This window comes from Metopolophium dirhodum, chromosome 2 (assembly GCF_019925205.1).
Source record: "Metopolophium dirhodum isolate CAU chromosome 2, ASM1992520v1, whole genome shotgun sequence".
Lineage (NCBI taxonomy): Eukaryota > Metazoa > Arthropoda > Insecta > Hemiptera > Aphididae > Metopolophium > Metopolophium dirhodum.
In genome coordinates, this window is record NC_083561.1 from 16,679,204 (window position 1) to 16,701,310 (window position 22,107).

The following is a 22,107-nucleotide window of genomic DNA, read 5'->3' on the forward strand; positions in this document are numbered from 1 at the left end:
CGACGGCGGTGCCCGTAACGATAAAACCGGCCGTCAGACGCATGCGCAAGCCAGGTGAAACCAGATTTGCGACCGTGGCGCAGCGCCGCGGCCAGGCACGGTGACCGGGTGGGGACTGCCGTGCAACTAGAATACACACGATAGGTATACGCGTTGTGATATAGGTATATACATCCGTATGGATATAATATTATGTACCTATGTACAAATAAAATTATAATATAATGTTATGTAGGTATATAAACACAAAAGAGACCTGCGACCTGCTGGCTGCTGCTGCTGGTGCTGCTAGTTTGCCAACGGCGAGCGGCTTCTTATTCGTCTTCGCCGCTAGATAATATTATTTATGTATACATATGATTATAATATAATTCATTTCTTTTTCTTAACACCCCCCTCCCGCCAACCTTACACAAAACCCATCAACCTCCCCGCGCCACACACACGCGCGGGCCGACACTCGATACTCATCGTAATTATAATACACCAACTGCCACTATATATAATATTTTAACGGACATATTAATACCTATACATATTATGTACGTACCTATAATATATCAAACCAAACGAATTGTTGCAAGAATACATTTATTTTGAAATTTTACGCGCAAAAAAATGAAAAAAATTTCAAAATCTATACGTTCAATGTTTCAAATTTTTTCTTTCTACGGTCTACGAGTTCAATAATATTATAATATATTTTGTGGGTCGCTGTCACAAATTTATATATTACCTCCCACACAGCATTTGGGAAATGATAATATTTTGTGAATGTCTTAAAGTGGTTGAATAATGAATATTTGACTAATAATGTTTTTCTTCTTATGATGAAAAAATATTGTACTATATGATTGCATAAAAATGTTGACTTAATATTTTTATCAAGTTTCCGTAAAAATGTTTTTTGAAAATATATGATAAATATTTTGTAAATGTGTTTTATAAAATATTTTCAAATATATAAACTTTTGGGCCAAAGAATATAACTAAAATATTTCCTAATTATTTACGCAACTTTTTTAAATATTTTGACAATTATATTATTTTCCTGAAAATATTTTTACCATAGTTAGAAAATATTTTTATGCTGTATGGGCTACTTCTTACAATGTACTCATCACTCATCAGTCATCATTAGGGATAGGAATTTATAGCATTTGCATTTTTTTCATAGCACTCCGACCAGCTTAATATCGTTCTTTAAATACAAAATCAGATTTATACATCACAGAGTTCAAATATACAATTTTCTTTTGCACTTTATTGCATTTTCTTATGATAGTCGTAAATAATTGCATTTTCGGCACTTTTGTGTCAGTTTCTTAGCTTTTTTATTTAGTTTTTGTTAATTAAATGCATATTTGACATTTTTAAAACATTTACGTAGGTACGTATTTATCAATTTAATGTAAAATTACTACATCTGATATACTTCGTGTTTTCGTAAATGAAAGAAATATAAGTATTATATAAAAATGTATCTAATAAACAGATACCTACGATTTAATAAAACGTTTTTAATTTATTATTTTAAATAAATATTAAATCGTATTTAGGTGTCCTAAGAATTTATTTATTTGAAGATATAAAAATGAGTTCATTAATAAGTTATTTTTCGATTTTAAAAATTATTAACAGCTGAACTTTTATATTTTTAAGTCATTTTTTAATAGCATTTTCATGGTTAAAATGTATTTTTGTAGCATTGTTGGTAACTTTTTAATGCCTTTATTGTAGGTTTTCAATGCATTTCTAGTCATCATAATATTATACTGGATGAACTATAACTTATAAATTATACCTACTAACCTACCTATATATATTTATGTGCTTAAGGTTTAATATTACCTTAGAAACATATTCAACTATTATTATTGATTTAATCATATCATACGAAAGCCTTCGGTTTCATTATTAAATATAGCCATATAGATATAAGGTATCTAACATAATAAACAATAATATAATACACTCGACACTCCTAATCTGTGTTATTATAAAAACTGTATGGACTATGGAAGAGAAATTTTTCTGTATTAATTTAAGTATTGTTTTTTCCTGCTTCATTGCCAATAAGGTAAAAAACTGGTTGAAATACCGATACAGCTACAGCTACCTATATGGTTTTACTTAAATATGATTTTCGATTTCTCTATACAATACCTATGTTCAAATTCATGAGATTTCACAATGTATAACTCGTTACAATTGTTAACATTTATCTATTTAAAAATAAAAAATCTTTAAATCTTTTTAATTTGATAATATAAGGACTATTGAGGAGTGAGGACTTGAAGTATTGAAACGAAATTATTAATTATTTACAATAAACCTACTGTGAATTATTTCGTTTCAGGAAATATTTTTTAACAGTTGGTACAGTATGACTGTTCTAACATTTAAAAAATAAATATTTTTTAGACTTAAATCTACTATACATAGGTACAGGTGGTAGGTAGGTATTTATTTAAATGAATTGTAGTAATTTCGTTTATATATTATAATTAAAAGTGGAAAAATAATACAAAGATACAAAATATTTACATTGGTATTGAATTGGATTGGATATGGCAAGTAGAGTAGTCTTTGTGACTTATTGTAATCAATTAAAAAACAAAAAAAAAGGGAAGGTAACCGCTCTGCAGCAGTACAGTTTTAGGTGTGGAGTGTAGAAACCTCATCATTGAGTAAGTACAGTAATAGTACCTATATGGCTATATGTACCTGACTCGCGTGCACTTCGTTGTCCGTTAAAAATGCCAACTCTAAAATATATAATATATTTTATTATAACGTCTCGCGGACCATAGATTGGGAACCACTGCTCTAGGTATAATATGATTGTTATGCCAATTGTCAGTATGCCACAAGGAAAAAAAAAATATATATTATTATAATTCAAATTGTGTTTAATTCATTATTTAAGAGGATGTCACCAGGGACGAACCGATGGTGGGTCATGGGGGGGGGGGTTATTACACCCCCCCCCCCCCACTCGGCAATATTTGATTTTCAGTCAGCAAGATGGGATTTATTTTCACCTGAATTAAACCAATTTTTTTAAGACGAGGAAAGGAAAATTAAATAAATTGTTTAAATATTAATACTGTTTAACTCAATATTTTCGTAATGGGTTATGGAGCAGATTCGCAAAAGTACATCGAGAATGCGACAATCGGCAGTCGGCACAAGATAAAAACCTAATAAACGGCTCATAACATAACACGCATACTTATAACGATAATATACCTAATAATATTATATCATGCATATAATATTATACAGTAGAAAATCGATAAACCGTCTATTTCTTTCATCCGTCATCGCATTTAAGTAATGCGGGTAATTGGTATACGGCCTTAGATCATACACTAGTATAATATGATCTAATAGTATGTGGTGATGGTTGAGGCGGGCGATTATAATATTATATTATAATACATTAGTGAGTGAGGGTACCTATACATTTTTTTGGAATATCCAAAACACGCGATAATCGCGTTTCAAAGAAACACTCAACAGACGGAGATTACCGATTATCTTGTATCGTATAATGTGTGTGTTTGATGTCCGTACAACTGTAGTTGACAACAGTCTGTTGTACACCTTATTCGATATTTTAATAATTGTGCTTACTTCGCAAGTTATTTTTCGGTACAGGCTTAGAAAGTACCACGAGTTGTAAATTGTAATTTTTCATTTAAAACCTACCCTGTTTATTTCAAGGCTTAAAATATCTTATATCTACATTATATGGTTCATCACTTTTATAATTTACGAAATATAGATTATAAGTATATAGATTAATTATATAGATATAAAAAATATAAATTTTAAAAATGTTATACATATCTCGTTTCACTCAGAATTTAATATTTTTTAATAATTAGATGAAAACCATTAGTAAATAATTAGGTACCTTCCAACACTTTATGCAATTACAATTATTGAAATTATTTTATATTTATATAGGTTATGAATGTTATGATAGAAGAGGACGATTCTTATAATATAGATAATGTCATAATGATTTGGCAACAATAATAATAAGTGATGAATTATAATTATTACCTATTTCATATTATGTTTGTTGATGTTATTTCATTCTGATATAAATTAAAAATAATAAGTTAGGTAGGTATTGCTAAGTTTAACTTCAAATTTAATTTAAACATACATTGAAACATAAGATAATAAAGAAATCATAAATGTATAGGGCATATTGAAACTAAAAAAAACTTAATAGTTAACAAAAATTTTGAATTTCAAATTCTAGTCAGTAATTTTGATGAATACACCCCCCTATGATTTTTTTGAGATCGTCCCTGGATGTCACACCCATATGTGTTGTCTCCGTCTTACAAATGTACAACATAGCAAAAACTGTTTTGCGCGGAACAACTTCTATCTTTTTGTGTTTTTAGTAGTGACTCCAAAATTTATAAACATATAGGGTGGAAAATTATCTATGCAACAGCGTGCCTATATTTTAGATACAATAAACATAAATAATTAATATAATAAATAATAATAATTATTATTATAATAATCATTTAATTATTATTATTATTATCATAATAATAATTTAATAAACATAAATACAATAAAAGTTATTTGCTTCTAAACATTTGGTTTTTTGTTTTTTCAATTTGCTTATAAAAAATGATTGGATAGTGCTATTAAAAAAAAGAGCACGCTGTTGCACAGATAAAGTTCTTCTTTACGTGTTGTGAAAATTTGGTAGTTCTACAACAAATATGGTGCGAGAAAAGTTGTACCGCGAAAAACAGTTTTTGCTATGTTGTACATTTGTAAGACGGAGACAACACATGCGAGTGTGACATCCTCTTAATATTCAGTGTAATGGTGTTCAAAACTTATAAATGTTCTACTATTTCTATTATAATCTGTAACCAATGATACCAATTATTTATAAACAAAATAAAATGTTCGATTTCCATCGACAATCGTGAATCTCAAAGTACTTGTGCAAGCACCATTTTAAAATGTGAATTTTGGCTTTCTTAGCGCACACTTATACATGGTGGTACGAAGGTACCGTGAATATTTTAAGTCTTAAGCTATCATTGTTTAGGCTTTACGTTGATTAGTGAGTGAGTGAGTGAGTGAGTCAGGACTCATTTGATTATATTATATTATAATTTATATCATTCCCGCCCGTTGTTGCCCGTGCCAAATAAGGGTCCGTGAGACTAGCTTGCAATTGCCGATTATGCGAACAGTATATTATAAATAATTCGAATTAGTACTGCGAACCATACGAGGTGCGTAAGTAAGTGTATAATTTATATCTCTAAAGTTTCAAAGTTATACCAAATTTGTCGTTTTTACTTAATCTGCAGCCTCAGCGGTTTTATGTAATCGATTACGTATGGTGGTTATTGATATAGCTGTAGGTATATAACCCGACTTTGCCCGGGAAAAAATTAATACAAAATACTGAGTTATATATTGGTCATTGCCACTCATTGGTGTACCTTAGTTCAGATTTTATAGCCCTTGGTATATTTCTGAACGTAGTTCAGACTACTCTCTGAACTTCCCCGATAACTCTAAGAACAATTTCTGAAATTTTTATCAAAATCGGTAGTGGTTTTTGAGTCTATAGGCAACAAACATAATAATATAGGAGAATCGTTTTATAAATAAACTATTTTAAGATATAACATGTTTTTCTGAGGCCTTAAGCCCGGTCCAGACCAAGAAACATTTGTAGGAAACATATGTCTCTGACATTGTCGTCGACAAATATTTATGTTACCGCTTATGAGCGGAAATCGGAAACATTGTCGACGACAATGTTGTAAACACGTGTTTCCGACAAATTTTTCTTTGGTGTGGACGGGGCTTCAAGTGTGACAATTTGATGTATGCTTTACTTACATTACCCGAGTAACCAATGGCAACTATTTAAAAACAAAAAAAAATTCCAATTTCCATCGTTAATCTCAAAATCTTTGTTTGTTTTGTGCACGTCTTTAAAATGCAAACTTCAGAAAGTCTTTTCATATTGCACATCTAGATCATTAGAGGAACCATTAAATGTCAAGTTCGTACGTTTTGAGATGTATCGGTCGATGAGTAAGTGGTATTTGTCATTTAAATATAATGATATAAATTATAAATATATACTATATATTATTATAATAATACCTATAGGCTATAATATATTATGGGAAATACAATGTTTTCGGAAAAAAATCGTTAAACTAACTGTATAAAGTATCTTTTATAATAGTAATAAATAGGCTGACAACCAATCTTCGTATGGTTTCGTCATTTTTCATATGCAATGATTTATCATTGAATTTAAATCTAACACATACGTATGTCTATATGTATAGGATTTTCCGCAAAAATAAACTGCACGCGGGTGATACCGGGTTATTCAGCTAGTCATTATATATTAATATATTATTATTATTAACTTTTAAGTCAATAAATATCGACTTATCAGTGGCGTAGCCAGGAATGTTGTATGGGGGGAGTGGGGGGGCTGAGTATACAAAATATAAAATATGACTTTTATTTACACTTTTTATTTTTTTATTAATCTTGATAAAGTTCTAAGGTAAACACAGTCAATGGGGGAGAGGGGCTATAGCCCCCTTAGCCCACCCCTCCCCCTTGACTATGACACTGCGACTTATCACATAACGGTGTCGGTGTGAATAAACTTATGGTATAAATAGACATTAGTGTAGGTAAAATTAATCAAAATGTATAAAAATGGCATTGTAGTCAGTGTACAATGAAGGCGCCGGTGCAATAACCAAGTCCACATCTTTCAAAAACTCGTTTTTAACACAATAATGCTAAGAAAAATATTCTCTATAGATTGGTGCAAGAACCAGATACGTCCTATCATTATTATAGGATATATAGTTATAAAACTAATTTTTATTATTCTTCGGTTGGCGGTTGCAATAACCATGGCGTATCCGTGAAAACATTATATTATATAGGTATACATTTTAATTTCTCATTGGGCGCAAAAACCAAATACGTCCGGACGTAACTGGTTATTGCTCCTTATTACAATTTCAGATATTTTATCCGGTGCAGTAATCGGGTATAAACAAGATGGTTTTTTATTTACTAAATCAATAATATATAAATAATACATTTATAATAATAATAGTATATTGCTAGTGTAATCGGACTAGTTTTTTTCTTTGAATGGTACAACTGTTAATATTTTTTAGATTATTTACTTTCTGGTTGGTTGCAACTTGCAATAACCGGGTACCTATGTCCATGATCAAAATTTTAAATCATTGTATTTATCAACATTTTTTAGTATTTATAAATATAAATTATTATCATGAATATAGTATGAACATCAAAGGAATGACTTACTTTTACATAGGATGACATTACGTTTTTATGGTTAGCTTCATTTACCAATTTTGATAAAGTTTTTCTTGTCTCCTGAAAAATTTTAGAAAATGGACATATCTGGTTACTGCAGTACTGCAACGGGGCATTATAATAATATACCTACGTAAATTCTTTCAAGATCCCAAAAATAATGTTATTTAATTACAATAAAAATAACTAAAATCTCTCTTCTTGTATTTAAATATTTAACTTTGTCCAAATTTTAACTTCAAATGTCTAAAACAAAATTGTGTTAAAATATTTAATAAATCTTTTGGTTTTAGTTTGAACTCTTTAAAAAGAAACATTGTATTAAAATTTCATGCATTTGACTGATTAAAAAGAGTTTTGGATATTTATATTTATAATAATAAGTAATAACATTTAAAAATCGATAAATATAAATTGCTCAAAAAGAATCAAAATATTTTGAAAATATTACCATTTATAGAAAATGCTAATTCAAACATTTAGTGAACATAATGTATAGTCGGTTATTTGTTTTAGAATACAATAACAGAATTAGAAAACCGTTTGACTATAAATCGTAGTTTTACACGGTATTATTCAATTTTGTGTATAAAAAATATTTGTGGAATTACGCTCAACTTTTTTTTTAATTCTAGTAATAATAACTAACTAAGAACCTTGTATTTAGATTTCAAATATTAGGTATGATTATTAAATATGTATAACTACAAAATAATTTTCAAATTTTGCGATTAAGGTGAAATTTGAGAAAATTCAACAAACGCTCATAAAAATCAATGTATATTTAAGCTGAACATTTTTTTAATTCTAGTAATAGCTTAGGTAATAACTTGTGAAAAGCCTTGTATTACAATTCAAGCTTTTTGACTACAGAGTGAACATTTTTGTTATCGATATTTAGAATAATATTTATACGCATAGAAAGAAAATGTCAAATGTCTATAAATAGCTCAAAAATAGTCAAAATATATTAATATAAATACTTGGTACAATTTCAAATATTTGCGGTTATTCGTTTTTGAATCACAACAAAATAAAAAATGGTTTTTGGTGAAACTCTAAAACAAATGACAGTAGGTTCATGCAATTCTGACAGCATGTTTATATTAGCATTTTCTATACACCATAACATTTTCCAAATATTTTGACTTATTTTGAGCTGTTTACGGACATTTTCAGTTTCCATTTTTTTTAGTTTTTTTTTCTATAAATATCAATAAAATTTTATTTGTAGGGTAAAAAAGCGTGAAAATGTAATGCAAGGCTCTTGATATATTGTTACAATAGCAGTTGAAAAATATTAAAAATACATAGGCACAATTTTTTTAAAAGAGCATTTAAAGTTCAAATTTTGACAAAATACATTTATATTTAATAATCATTTTGTAGTTAAAAATTTTTAAAATGTTCAACTTCTATAGCTAATGATTGAAAATTTAAAACAAGGTTACACATACATTACTTTGTTCACAATATTATCATCAAATATACTTAGTAATATCATACGACCGTCTTCGCTCAGAAATTTATCAAATTTAAAATTTAATAATTATTTTGTAGTTAAAATTTATAAAATGTTCAAATTGCATAGCTAAAGATTGAAAATTTAAAACAAGGCTCCACGTAAATAGGTAATATATAAATTACTTCTACAAGAAAGTCAAATTAAATTTTTATGAGCGTTTGAAATTCATATTTTTACAACATTTGATATTCATTCGATTTCTCATGTAACGATTTTCTTATTTTGTTGTAATTAAAAAACGAATGACTGTAGATACTTGAAAATTCACCGAATGTTTATATTAGCATTTTCTATACACCATAAAGTTTTGAAAATATTTTGACTCTTTTTGAGCTGTTTACGGTTTTTTTTTTTATAAATATCAATAAAATGTTATTTGTTGGGTAAAAAAGCGTGAAAAATGGTTTCTGATGTAATGTTACAATAGCAGTTGAAAAATACATATGCACAATTTTTTGTATAAGCATTTAAAGTTTAAATGTTGACAAAATTTATCACTTTTAAAGTTTAATAATTATTTTGTAGTTAAAAATTTATAAAATGTTCAACTTTAATAGCTAAGGATAGAAAATTAAAAACAAGGCTCCACGTAAATAGATTATATATAGGTATATTACTTTATTCACAATAATATCATCAAATATACTTAGTAATATCATAGGCTGACTGGCCGTTTTCGCTCAGAATCGTTTTTCTTATACAATGAATTGTATCTATAATTGTATCTAATTCAATATCATTGAAGATATTCAATACGCTCCATTTAAAACTATGGGAGATTTAAGTTCAACTTTTTTTTTTAATTTACACTGACAACATGCGGAACCATGTACTACATTTTCAAGTTTTTTGACCGAGTGAACATTTTTCATCTACCTTAGTTTAAAAAAAACTAATCAAAATCAAAAATTTTATATGCCTATAATATAAGTAGCTCAACATTAGTTATAATATTTTGAAAAAATTCTGGTGTATAAGAAAATATAAACTTTCTGTGAATATGTCATATTGTATCTACAGTAATTTTTTTTTAGAGTTACACCAAAAACCAAAATAGATTTTGTCAAAAACCGATTTTCCTAAATCTACTGGTACACTCGACAACTACCTATTGTAGGTAGGTAGTATAAATTGTATGACGCCTTCTTAAGGACGTTTTATGCTATACAAAAACAAACAAATATTAACTTCATGAACTACTATTTAAATTTTAAGTGGTTAGTTCTAAGCCTAAATAAACTAATAAAGTAGAAAGGAAATTTGTTTTAGTATTGAAATTTTTCATTGGTGCCGGTAAAGGCGTAATAAATAGGCAGCCAGGTTTGGCCTTAAAAAACTCAGAGACGGCTGCCTATTTATTACCCCTTAACCGGCACTAATGACTACCTGAAAAATTTCAATATTAAAACAAATTTCCTTGCTACTTTGTTAGTTTATTCAGGCTTATAGAACTGATCACTTAAAATTTAAATAGTAGTTCATAAAGTTAATATTTGTTTGTTTTTGTATAGCATAAAACGTCTTTAAGAATGCGTCATACAATAATTTATCGTGTATATATTATAACATACTATCGACGTAACGTACAGTTCATTGTTGCATGTAGACAGCACATTTAGGCTTTTTTAAGTAGTTAATAGATATTAGAATATTTCTATCTAAAATCAAACCAAAGGCTCCTAACTTGGCTAAGCCACGACTACGATACTCGAGCTAGACAACCGCGATCGGAATAATTCAGAGAGTTGCAGTGCAAATGCTGATTTCAAAATGTCAGATAGGTACCTATACCCACGTTTACCCTATAAGCTTTAAGATTAGGAATACCGAATAGACTACGATGACGAGAACGAAACAGCTTAGCATGCACCTCTTAATATACTTTTATCCTATACAAATACAATTATCACTATTCACTAGGTAGGTATGCCTTAAATTTAAACTGGTTTAAACTATAAACTAAATTAATATGCCTATATTATATTGATACAAATTATAATTCCAATGATATCACAAACCACAAACACTTTTAATAAACTCCAAAATAAAAACTTTTACAATTTAATCGCAAAACTTTTAGTATAGGTTATAAATATTATACAAACAACACTTGTAGTAGGTACCTATTTATAATTAACGATATTAATTTATTGTCAAATACCTACAATTAATTCTATAGAAGTGAAAAATATTTTTTTTTAAAAACTTATAAGAAGGACATTACTAACACCATAGAAGAATACTAACACCTTATTTTATATCAAAATATTCAAATTCGTTCAAATTGAATGTTTGGAATTAAAATAAGAAATATAAAATATGAATAAGAACTGGTTGCCAGTGTTTGGTTAGTTTTACTCTATACAATTTTTAAGTAGGTTAACATTGTTATGTTCTATTGTATGTAGTTATCAAGAGCACACGTTTTGGAGGGAAATCGACATACTGAAGTTAGAACCACAGATTATATGAAAATATTTGATATAATATTTTCATATAATCTGTGTTAGAACCATTTCAAAAGACATTTTACAGTATCAGGAACAAAATTATAACATTTATATTTTTCTATCATTAATAACAAATTGTTAACGAGATATTTTGTAAAATTACTTTTTTTTTTTGGTGCAATGTTACCATGTATGGTGCAAAGTATCCTCAAAATACGGTAGGTACCTATATGTTGGACGGAGATAACACGCTGATGTTAAAGTATTTAAACGCTGTATTAATAAGAATTAAGACACATACACCAACTAAAAGATATCCTGATCATTGGCGCAACTAGTGGGGTGCAAAGGGTCTTTAGCACCCCTTGTTTTTTTAGGTCTAACTATCATTATTATAGTGAAATACCATAAATTCTATGTTTTCAAAATATGAAATATTTTAGCACCACACGTTTTAGAGGTCTAGTTGCGCCTATGATCCTGATGAGGACTGTGCTGACTTCACAGTTTCAGTTTATTCTTCATCATTGAAATTAGCAATCCCGGATTAAGGATTAATTGGGCCCTGGCACACACCATACACTTAGTGGGCCCACTTTCAACTTAAACTTCAAAATTTTTGTATCATTACATATTAACAACTTTATATTATTGTGTAATTTTTTACTATACAAAAAATATACAGGATGTATCTTACGTCATCGTACGCGGCTTTTTTTTAACAATATTATGGATCGATGATTGGAATTTCGTTAAAACAAAAAAAAGACGTGTTTCTCTATTTTTAACAGACAATTTTTTTTATAACATTTTCAAAATTTTTAAATACGCAGTTGAACCAATAATAAAATCTCGACTTTATTTTTCAAATGGTAACCACCATATTTTTTTATGGATTCTGGTGAAGCTTTTTTTCTGAACATTTGACAGTAAAATTATCAATTTTGGTTCACTAGGTTATTAGCTATAGTCCTCTAAATTTTAGTATAATATGAATTAATACTTTTAACTGAAATACCTAATTTACAAGAGCTAAATACCTTTTTATATACTTAAATAATTAAATCGGTAATCTAAAATGCTCAAAAAAAAAACAAACAAACAAAATTGTTGGCAAACATAGTTCATTATCATCTATAGTAATTTTTCGTGATATAAAATTGAGAAAAATTTTATTTTTTAATTATCAATATTAATTTACTTACATACCTAACCTACCTACTTACATATTTTTTTTTTTAACTGCATTGGACGCGTTAAAAAAAATATATTTTGGGGATAAATATGGGCCCCGGGACCGTTCACACCTTGCCCCCCCCCCCCATCCGGGCTTGGAAATTAGTGTTGTTTGAGGGATGAGAATACAAAATTAAATGTAATATGCACAGTGTAGCGTGTAGATTAGTTTTTATTAGAGTGAAATACTAATTTGATTTACACTCGAATAGGTCTTGGCTGAATGCCCGCCTACAATAAATGTAATGAACAAACTAACAACATTTTATTAATGACACAAAACTCTTGTCAGACATCAGTTGATTGTGTAACTCGTTTACAAATATGAATGTAAATTATTGTGTAATTGTATCGCCTAATAACCCAACTGTTGTTGCCAAATGTATGTATTTAAAAAGACAACATTTATTAAAATCCATGTTACAACTTGACAGTTGACATCCTTCCAATATGAAATCAAAAATACCTAATACTCATTGGTGCAAATACGATGGGGCTTGGGGGGACTTTGTCCCCTCAAACGTCGGTCAAGTCCCCCCAGTTAAAAATCTAGTAATTAGTATTAATTTTTATATTCTGTGGTACTAAGCAATATTATCATGTTAAAATTATGCATGATTAATTAAAAGTATTTTCGATAAATGGTTAATACTAACAATACTCAATACTTAGTATTTTTTAAAGAAAATATATTTCAATTAAAAACAATTTCAAAATTGTTTGAAAACTAATATCATTGATTATAAATACTAGTAGGTATCAATGCTAATATTCAATAAAATATAATACTTTAAACAAACACAATAAATAATAAGTAAGGCCCGGAACTTGATGACCTAAAAATCTTTAAAAAATTTAAAAAAAAAAAATCTGAATGTGTTACGATAAAGTGTAACTTTCAACAAATAAAATGCAAATATATGTAAAAATAAGTACAAACATGAATAAAATGCACTAAAAATACTAAAAAATGACTGTGAAGCAAAACATTCCCTAAGAATACAAAAAATTCAAAACAAAAATTGTACCACTAAATTATATATATCATGAATCAAATTTCTGTAAAGACGAGCCTCGAATGTAAGCATTAGAAAAAAAAGATGCAAGTGCATCAAGTTCCGGGCCCTACTCTTCATACTACTAATTAATTATTTTATCACAATTATTACCATTATTTTAGTTATCAATTTATAATATTTAAATATTGTTAAGAAAATAATAAAATCAATGAAAATCAAATGTCTCAATCAATAATATAATCTTTTAAAAATAAAATTGGGTCATGTTAAATTTTATAGCCTACATTTTAAAAACTTTAAGTAATATAAATTATAGATTTAAACAGCTACAAAAGTTGTTAAATCGACAAGATTGCAATTTAAAGTTTTAAAAATGGGTAGTACTGTTAAACCTACATTTTCAACAATACAAGCTGAGCTTAGAAAATATATTAAATAATAACATTATTAAAAATATCCGTACAGATACTTATAAAAAATCAGCAATAGTTTACTATATATATTACTGTATATATTTTTGTCAATCATAATGGAAAAATATTTATTTTTTTTTAAACATAATTTAAGTAAATATAATATAGTTCAGTCTACATTTGTATACACATCCATTTATCAGGTGATGAATCAGGTTTTGACCAGGAACCATGTTCTTTAAATTCCTGGTAGGGCATATGCCATATTCCATTTGCAGATTCTTGAGTGGCTTGTAAATATGTTATAGGTTCCTAAGACGAAAAAAATTTATATTATTATTATTTATTGCAATTTTTAAACATTAAAATAAATGCATGTATTAGATTGCACACAATAATAAAGGCTGTCATATAGTATGTGGTCTCTCCGCTAACGTGTTCTACCAGCTATTGTTATCTTCTATAGGATGTGGTTTACCTGTAGCTCTAGTTTTTACATGAGCTTATGAGTTATGATAGATACGGTCTAATCTCTTTTCTTTGATTACACTTTATATTTATGACTTTAGATAACAAGGCTATTTGACATTTCGTAAAAATATGGACTCTCACTGCGCACACTAAAATTTCGGCACTCACGCAGTCACACACTCATTATATAGGCAAAATAATTTTATTTAATCATAAGTGGTGATAAATCAACCACCAATTTCTTAAATAATAAAAATGTGTGGTTGAACAATGAAAATGCCCAATTTAATAAGTGTGTAAGTGAGATGAATTTGTACATGCGTTAGGAAAGGGGCAAAGAAAGGCGAATATTACATTGCAAACAAAAGGAAAATCAAACAACTTTTTATTTTAATGGGATAATACGATTAGATTTCAAAGAATTTTTTATTTCTTTTAAAATTTTTATTGTTTGTTTGCCAGTAGACTTTATACTATATTTGTAAATTACCAGTAGGACATACTATATGACAGCTAAAACAAACTTGTTATTGCATATTAACTTACTTTAATAATAACTTCATTCCCTGCACGTAATCTTAATCCTAATCTATGTTTTTGTAACCATTTTTGAAATATACTTTTTATGATAGCATCTCCTAACAAATATTTGTGACCACGCATAAGATCTCTGGTGAGAATTTTTGTATCAATACCACTATACATTGCAGCATATAGAACAAATGGATCATCTTTAGACCTAAACAAAATAAATAAAATATCATAAATATATATTTGTATTGGTTTAAGGTTAATTTGTATATCTTAATTATCTTCTTACAGATCGTTTGTAAAAAATATATGAGCATTTTTTTTTATAAAATCAAATTCCTTTCCTAGCATTTTTACTAGATGTTTTCTGCCAATTAATAATACTTTCAGTTTCTTTTCAATAAAATTCTTCATAACAATCTTGGTCTACACAATAAAATATTTGCAATAGTATTATTAATAATAATCACCAAACAGTTTACAGATACATTATGTCTCAAAGTATTTCTATATGGCAATCGTTATATTATTTAAATACTGTTTTTTCAACCGTAACTTATATTATGATAGTTCTGATTTTAATCGCATCTATTTAAAATAGAAATAAAACGGAATGTTTTTGTACAGTAAAATTTTTTAAAATAGCTATTTTCCAAACGGTTTTAAAAATTATAACTATTGAGTAAAAATAAATATATAGTAATTGTGTTGATGTAAAATAAGTGAGTAAAGGATCATTTAAAATTTTTGGCATATGTAAAAAGAAAAGTTATGTTCACAAAAACAAAAATAGATCACATTTATCTAAATCAATCTTGAATGTACCTAATACAAATTTTTTTTGTATAATCTGTGGAAATAGATCTACCTTTTTGGAGTTTTCAGTGCATTTTAGAATTTATTTTTTACTTTAAGTATTATTGTCGCAAAAATTAGAATTTTACATTATCTGACTTAAGAGGACGCCCGTACACACCCGTATATGTGTTGTCTTGGTCATACAAGTGCATAATATAACAATATTAATTATTTTATCTTATTTTACAAATAATAATGAAAAAATAAATAAATATTATTAGGATGCCACACTCGCATGTGTTGTCTCCGTGTTACAAATGTGTAACATAGCAAATTTCCGCTCAGATAATCACGTTTAGCTCTGTTAGTTTCAAAATTAGAGTGAATCGACCTATTATGGAATATGATGGTAAGAACATTATCTGAGTTTGTATGTTAGTTTTTTTATGATAGATAAATTTTTTAAAAAATATGCTTGTATAATATAGCATAAATTAAAAATGCTCATAACTCACTTAAAAACTGAATAATCTTAAAAAACCAACATACAAACACAGATAATGTTCTTACCATCAAGTTCCATAATGGGTTGAATCACTCTAATGTTTAAACTATCAGAGTTCAACATTATTTGCTGAGCGGAAATTTGCTATGTTACACATTTGTAACACAGAGACAACACACACGAGTGTGGCATCCTAATAATATTTATTTATTTTTTCATTATTATTTGTAAAATAAGATAAAATAATTAATATTTTTGAAAAAGAATTGAAATGTATGTCATTAAATTATAATTTACTTAAAGATTACAATTAAAATACCTGCAAAGCTGCAGTGGCGTAACTAGGACCTTATTTTTATTTTACACCCACCCTTTTATTTAAGAATATTTAATGTTAAAAAATAAGATATACCCTTTTGGGGAGATATATATCACCCACATATAGTTTTCAACATAATTAGGTACTTAGAGTGTTATGGATCTTTGGGAGCATACCGATCAGCTAGAGACTAAAGTACTAGTCACATATACTTATTACAACTAAATACTAAATTTCAAGAATTTTTAAGTCAAAATCAATTGTTTTTCTTTTAGTAATGAAAATCTACTAACTTTATATTACATAATTATTGTATTCACTAATTAAAATACCCAGGCAATTTAATTGCTATTAAATTATAATAATAATAATATATATTTTCCATCAATTACAATTTAGAATTTAGATATATTATATACATAGGATTGGATATATATGGATAACCTCCAAAGCAAATGGCTGAGCTGGAGGAGAAAGATACTAAACTATAAGCTAAGACTAAGTAACCTTGATTAAAAAGAAACTAAAACATTGACTAAAGATTAGTGAAAAACTAATGGTGTGGTAAATGATGGATTAACCAAATTCAATTAGATTATTATGTTAATTAATAATTTATATCTTGTTGAAAACTCAAAACACTTAAAAGTTAATTGAATAAAAATTATATTTAGGTAATTAAAAACTATTATTTAAACTGCTTTAAATTAATATGAAATATTTAAATTCATTAGGCATATTTTTTTATTACTAAGGACACAATTGATTAATACTTTTATTAATTGTAATATTACTTAGTTAGTTTTAAATGTAACCTCATTTTAAATATTGGTCTTTTGAGAGAATAATGGCATTTTAGCAGATGACTTTTTGAAAGCTAAATTTAAAAGATTAGTTTTAAAAATAATATAATACTAGACAGTAGACATAAGAGTGCCCAAACTTTAGCTGCAGGGTTTACATTTACGGCTGATGAAATGTGCTCAAATACCCAAAAGACCAAAAATATAAATTACTATTATTATTATTACTACCTACTTTTTATTAGAAAATAATAGGTTACTCAGCATATTTTTTTATTATAAAAAAAAAAAAAATATTTCTATGAAGATGTTTTTTATCGAAAAGTATATAGTTTTATAATAACTATCACATAATTAAACCGTAAAGATCAATACCTATATATAATGTAGTTTTTTTTCGCTAGTTAGAACATCACGTAATATACAATATACATAAGTATATTTAGCTAATAGTACCTATACTCTATCCCAGAAGAGAATAAACAGTCCACATCCCTAACTATCCAGTGTTAGCGTGATTACGTGGTTCTCGACACACCAATAGAATCATTCGTGATGAGTGAAAAGTGATTATTCTCTCGTGGGATAGAGTATAGTTCATATGCTCTCTAAAAAGTGGGTCTGCTCCCAGTGTATCCTATCACATACACTGCAAACCCCGTTTGCACGCCTATAATGATACTAGAATTATGTTGTGAATGGTAATTCTTACTATTTAAGTTCTTATAAAAAAATCACTTCTGGTGGAGGCATTGCGGACATTATGTCGTAACTAAGAAGTACCACAGAACAATATTTTTCATGTCTCATGACACACTTGTTACATAAAAAACTTGAATTAAAGATTTAATTTCATTAATATACTAATTAATACTATACCATTGTATCAAAGTATACTTACTAAAGAATGATCACCAATTTTTCCTCTATATGCATATGCCAAGTTTAATCCATCGACAACCACGTCATATGGTGCAGTAATTTCTATGAAATCTTTAAAATCGTTCAACTCTTGAGGAGAAGAGTTGTTAAAAATATTTTTTCCAATCATTACATTAGATAAAAAACGTTCTCGAAGTATCTTAAAATCTGAATTTGTGACTTCAGCATGTTCCAATACTTGATTACAATTCTTGCATTTTCCACTAAGAAAATAAATTATTTAAAAAATGTAATTTTTATCTCCTAAAGCTGAGGATACTATAAATAATATTTACTTATTATGATAAATCATAGTAGTAGTAGTTTTAATTCCAGATTTATTTAATTTGCTACGAATTAGTTCTGCTAAATTGTCCCTGATAATATACTCATTATCTCTTAAAAATTCTAATACTCTAAAATGGCTAGTATTTACATTTTTTTCACAAAGATTAAACCAAGCTGTAACTATTTCTAATGGTATTATTCTATGTAGATTAAACATATTTTGTACTGTAGTCCATCCCAAATCAATTTCTCCTTCTTCAAAAGCTCTTAAAATTACACTAACAAATGTGTTTAATGTTATGTTATCTTCAACTTTTGATTCTTTTATGAATTTTAAAGAATCTCGCCATAAAGGTGTACAACAAATTCCCATTACTATACCTAAACAACAAAATAAGTTAATTAATAAAATTAAAATGATAATACTTGCATATTGTCATACTACCTTCAAGTAGAACGGAATTCAATAAATGTAAATTATTTTTAAACAGAGACTGACAATTAGTCTGAATTTCATATTGGTCTTTATCTGTCAATTCATTCTTCGACTTGTAACATGAACGAATGTATAATAGTTCTAATGCTAAATTAGGTTTACCATGACTACATTGTTTCACATACTTCATAAATGACTTGACTAAGTCCAAGCGTTTTTGTTGTGAGCATTCATCTAAGATGCATCCATTAATATTTTTTTCATTTATATACCCACGATTTATGGACAAAACAGACGATTTCAATGCATCCCAGTCGATTATTGAGGAACTTGATTTGATAACTAATTCTGTAATAATACGTTTTTGTTCTTCGCTGGCAAACCTACCTTTCATTTTGCGAGGTACAATTATATCTGGAGTAACAACGGACAGTAATCTTTGAGTATAAATACTAGTATGTCTTGGACATACTAACTTCGGTAAATTCCAATGCAGATGTTTTCTTAATAACGAACACATATTAAAATACAATTTATGCATAAAAATAACTAATAAAATTGATAGGTAATAACTTAAATACGTGTTGGGTACATAATATCAGTATAATAGCTAATTATTTAAATGTAAAATACCTAATTGTATTATTTAATATTATTTACTTCATAATAAAGTAAACTTTGAAAGTAAACTGTTTACTTCAGATTTCAAAAACGTGATTTCGATTATATATTAACCATAGATAATAGATAATAACAGTGATAAGTAAATAATGATAATGATAACAATAACATTGATAATTCAGATTTGTTCAAAATTTAAAATTAAATTACCTAAATTAGGGCATTATAGATACAGGTATGCTAAGCCGCCATTTTGCGACTAATAATGTTATGTGAATATGAATTTCTCCCCCTTTATTTTATCATTTTATCATTGATAAATGAGTCTCAAAATGGTAGGATAGCATACCGGTTATATTACCTTAATAGCCTTAACTAAATTAGTTCAAATTTTAAATTTTCCAAACGTTTTGTCAATTTGCCATATATATGCCATATTATTTAATAATAGCAGAGAACAATAGATATAACGATAGATAATAATTATTATTTTTAAAACCAATAGCAACCATTTACAAACAAACATTTTCATCGTAAATCTCAAAAGCCCTGCTCCCCGGGTTGGACCTCTAATTTACCGTTTTTAAATTAACCTATCTTTTTTCCAGAAATCTAATCTATCTCCGTACCAAATTTCATCAAAATCGGATTAACGGTATGGGAATGTAATGAAAATTTAAACTTTAAATGCTTATAAAAAAAAATTGTGCCTATGTATTTTTAATATTTTTCAACTGCTATTAGAACGATATATCAGGAGCCTTTTATTAAATTTTCAAGATTTTTTACTCAACAGATAAAATTTTATTTATATTTATAGAAAAAAAAACTAAAAAAATTGAAAACTGACAATGTCCGTAAACAGCTCAAAAAGAGTCAAATTTTTTCATAAATTTTATCGTATATAGAAAATGCTAATATAAACATTCAGTGGAATTTTCAAGTATCTACAGTTGTTCATTTTTTAATTAAAACAAAATAAGAAAATCGTTACATGAGAAATCGAGTGAATATCAAATGTTGTAAAAATATGAATTTCAAACGCTCATAAAAATTTAATTTGACTTTCTTGTAGACATTTTTTTTTTTGATAAAGGTAGACAAACTTATGGATAATCTTGTATTACATTTTCAAATCTTAGATTTAAAAAGAAAAATTTTTATGAATTCTCAACTCTACTAATTTGCTAATTTTCGTGATTTTTTCGTATTTTGTGAAGATTTGAACTTTAAATGATTATAAATAAAAACTGTGACTAAGGATTTTTAATATTTTTCAAATGTCATTGTGGCAATATAGAATGAGCCTTGTATTAAATTTTCAAGCTATTTTACCCAATACAAATAAAGTTTTATTGACATTCATAGAAAAAAGACTAATAAAATTGGAAACCAGAAAATGTTTCTAAGCAGATAAAAACGAATACAAATATTTTGAAAATTTTATCGTATATAGGAAATGCAAATATAAACAACCAGTGAAAAATTCATGCATATACGTTAATTTGTTTTAAAGTTACACCAAAAACTAAAATTTCCGTTTTTCCTTAATTTGTATGTTGTTTTTCCCGGTGCTTTTGAAAACTGTTGGGAATTTTAAAATTTGACCTCCCAAAAGTACCAACTTTTACATCTATTAAAAATTACCAACAATTGATCTGTGTGTACCAAAATGGTGGTAAATAAGATTTTTTTGTAGAAAAAATAAATGTTGTGGGGCCAGGACCTTAGAACCCTACCCCTGCGTTTACCGCTTGTTCATACTTTCGAGGCCACTGATAAGCTACTCGTTTCCAGTCCATTATATCTTAGTCCGCGAAAAAAACCAATAGGTATTTCGATTCGGGCAACCACTGGTAGAAAAAAATTTATATTTCAACATAACTTTTTGTCATAAAATTCTATTTAAAATTTCGAAGAAGCGGCCCACCGAGAGAACTTCCGAATACCCGGTGGCCGGATCCACAACCGAGTAGATAATTGCCTATACACAACTCCTTAGAAAAGTTTGCTTTTCCAAACAGCAGAATAGTTAATATTTTCCCAAGTAGATAGCGTTACATAGTCACTATTCACTGCGAACTTATTTGATTTGGAAGATGAAGAAATCGATGACAGACATAATATGGACATAATAATATTGTGAACAGCGCATAGAGAGATAAATCACAATATAATATTATTTGATAATCGACTATCGAGTAAAAATCACAGATATTATATAAACAAGATAGCCGACTCTGTGCTATGCATATAATTATATAAATATGAAGCATTTGTTTCTGTGGCCGGTACTTTTGAAAACCACGGAAATAAAAACCAAGAAAAAATTCAAATAAAAATTAATAATTACTTAGGTATATATTAAAAAATACC

At 27.7% G+C, this 22,107-nt stretch overlaps 1 protein-coding gene across 1 annotated transcript; it reads right to left on the reverse strand.

Moving 5' to 3' along the window:
* Nucleotides 1-13,354: 13,354 nt before the first annotated feature.
* Nucleotides 13,355-19,824, reverse strand: LOC132939556 (mitochondrial ribonuclease P catalytic subunit). Its single transcript, XM_061006794.1, has 6 exons — nucleotides 19,120-19,824; nucleotides 18,683-19,055; nucleotides 18,367-18,610; nucleotides 15,330-15,466; nucleotides 15,056-15,248; nucleotides 13,355-14,350 (listed from the first exon to the last, which is right to left on the reverse strand). The coding sequence occupies exons 1-6, from the start codon at nucleotides 19,649-19,651 to the stop codon at nucleotides 14,213-14,215; spliced, it is 1,617 nt and encodes a 538-aa protein (XP_060862777.1). The 5' UTR covers nucleotides 19,652-19,824; the 3' UTR covers nucleotides 13,355-14,212.
* Nucleotides 19,825-22,107: the final 2,283 nt, after the last annotated feature.

Excerpts from the sequence above, each read along its gene's own strand:
- LOC132939556 (XM_061006794.1), bottom strand. The coding sequence starts at position 19,651 with ATGCATAAATTGTATTTTAATATGTGTTCGTTATTAAGAAAACATCTG. Across the intron at positions 19,056-19,119 it reads GAATTCCGTTCTACTTGAAG|GTATAGTAATGGGAATTTGT; the intron begins GTAGTATGACAA and ends TTTGTTGTTTAG. Across the intron at positions 15,467-18,366 it reads AAATTGGTGATCATTCTTTA|ACCAAGATTGTTATGAAGAA; the intron begins GTAAGTATACTT and ends TTTATTGTGTAG.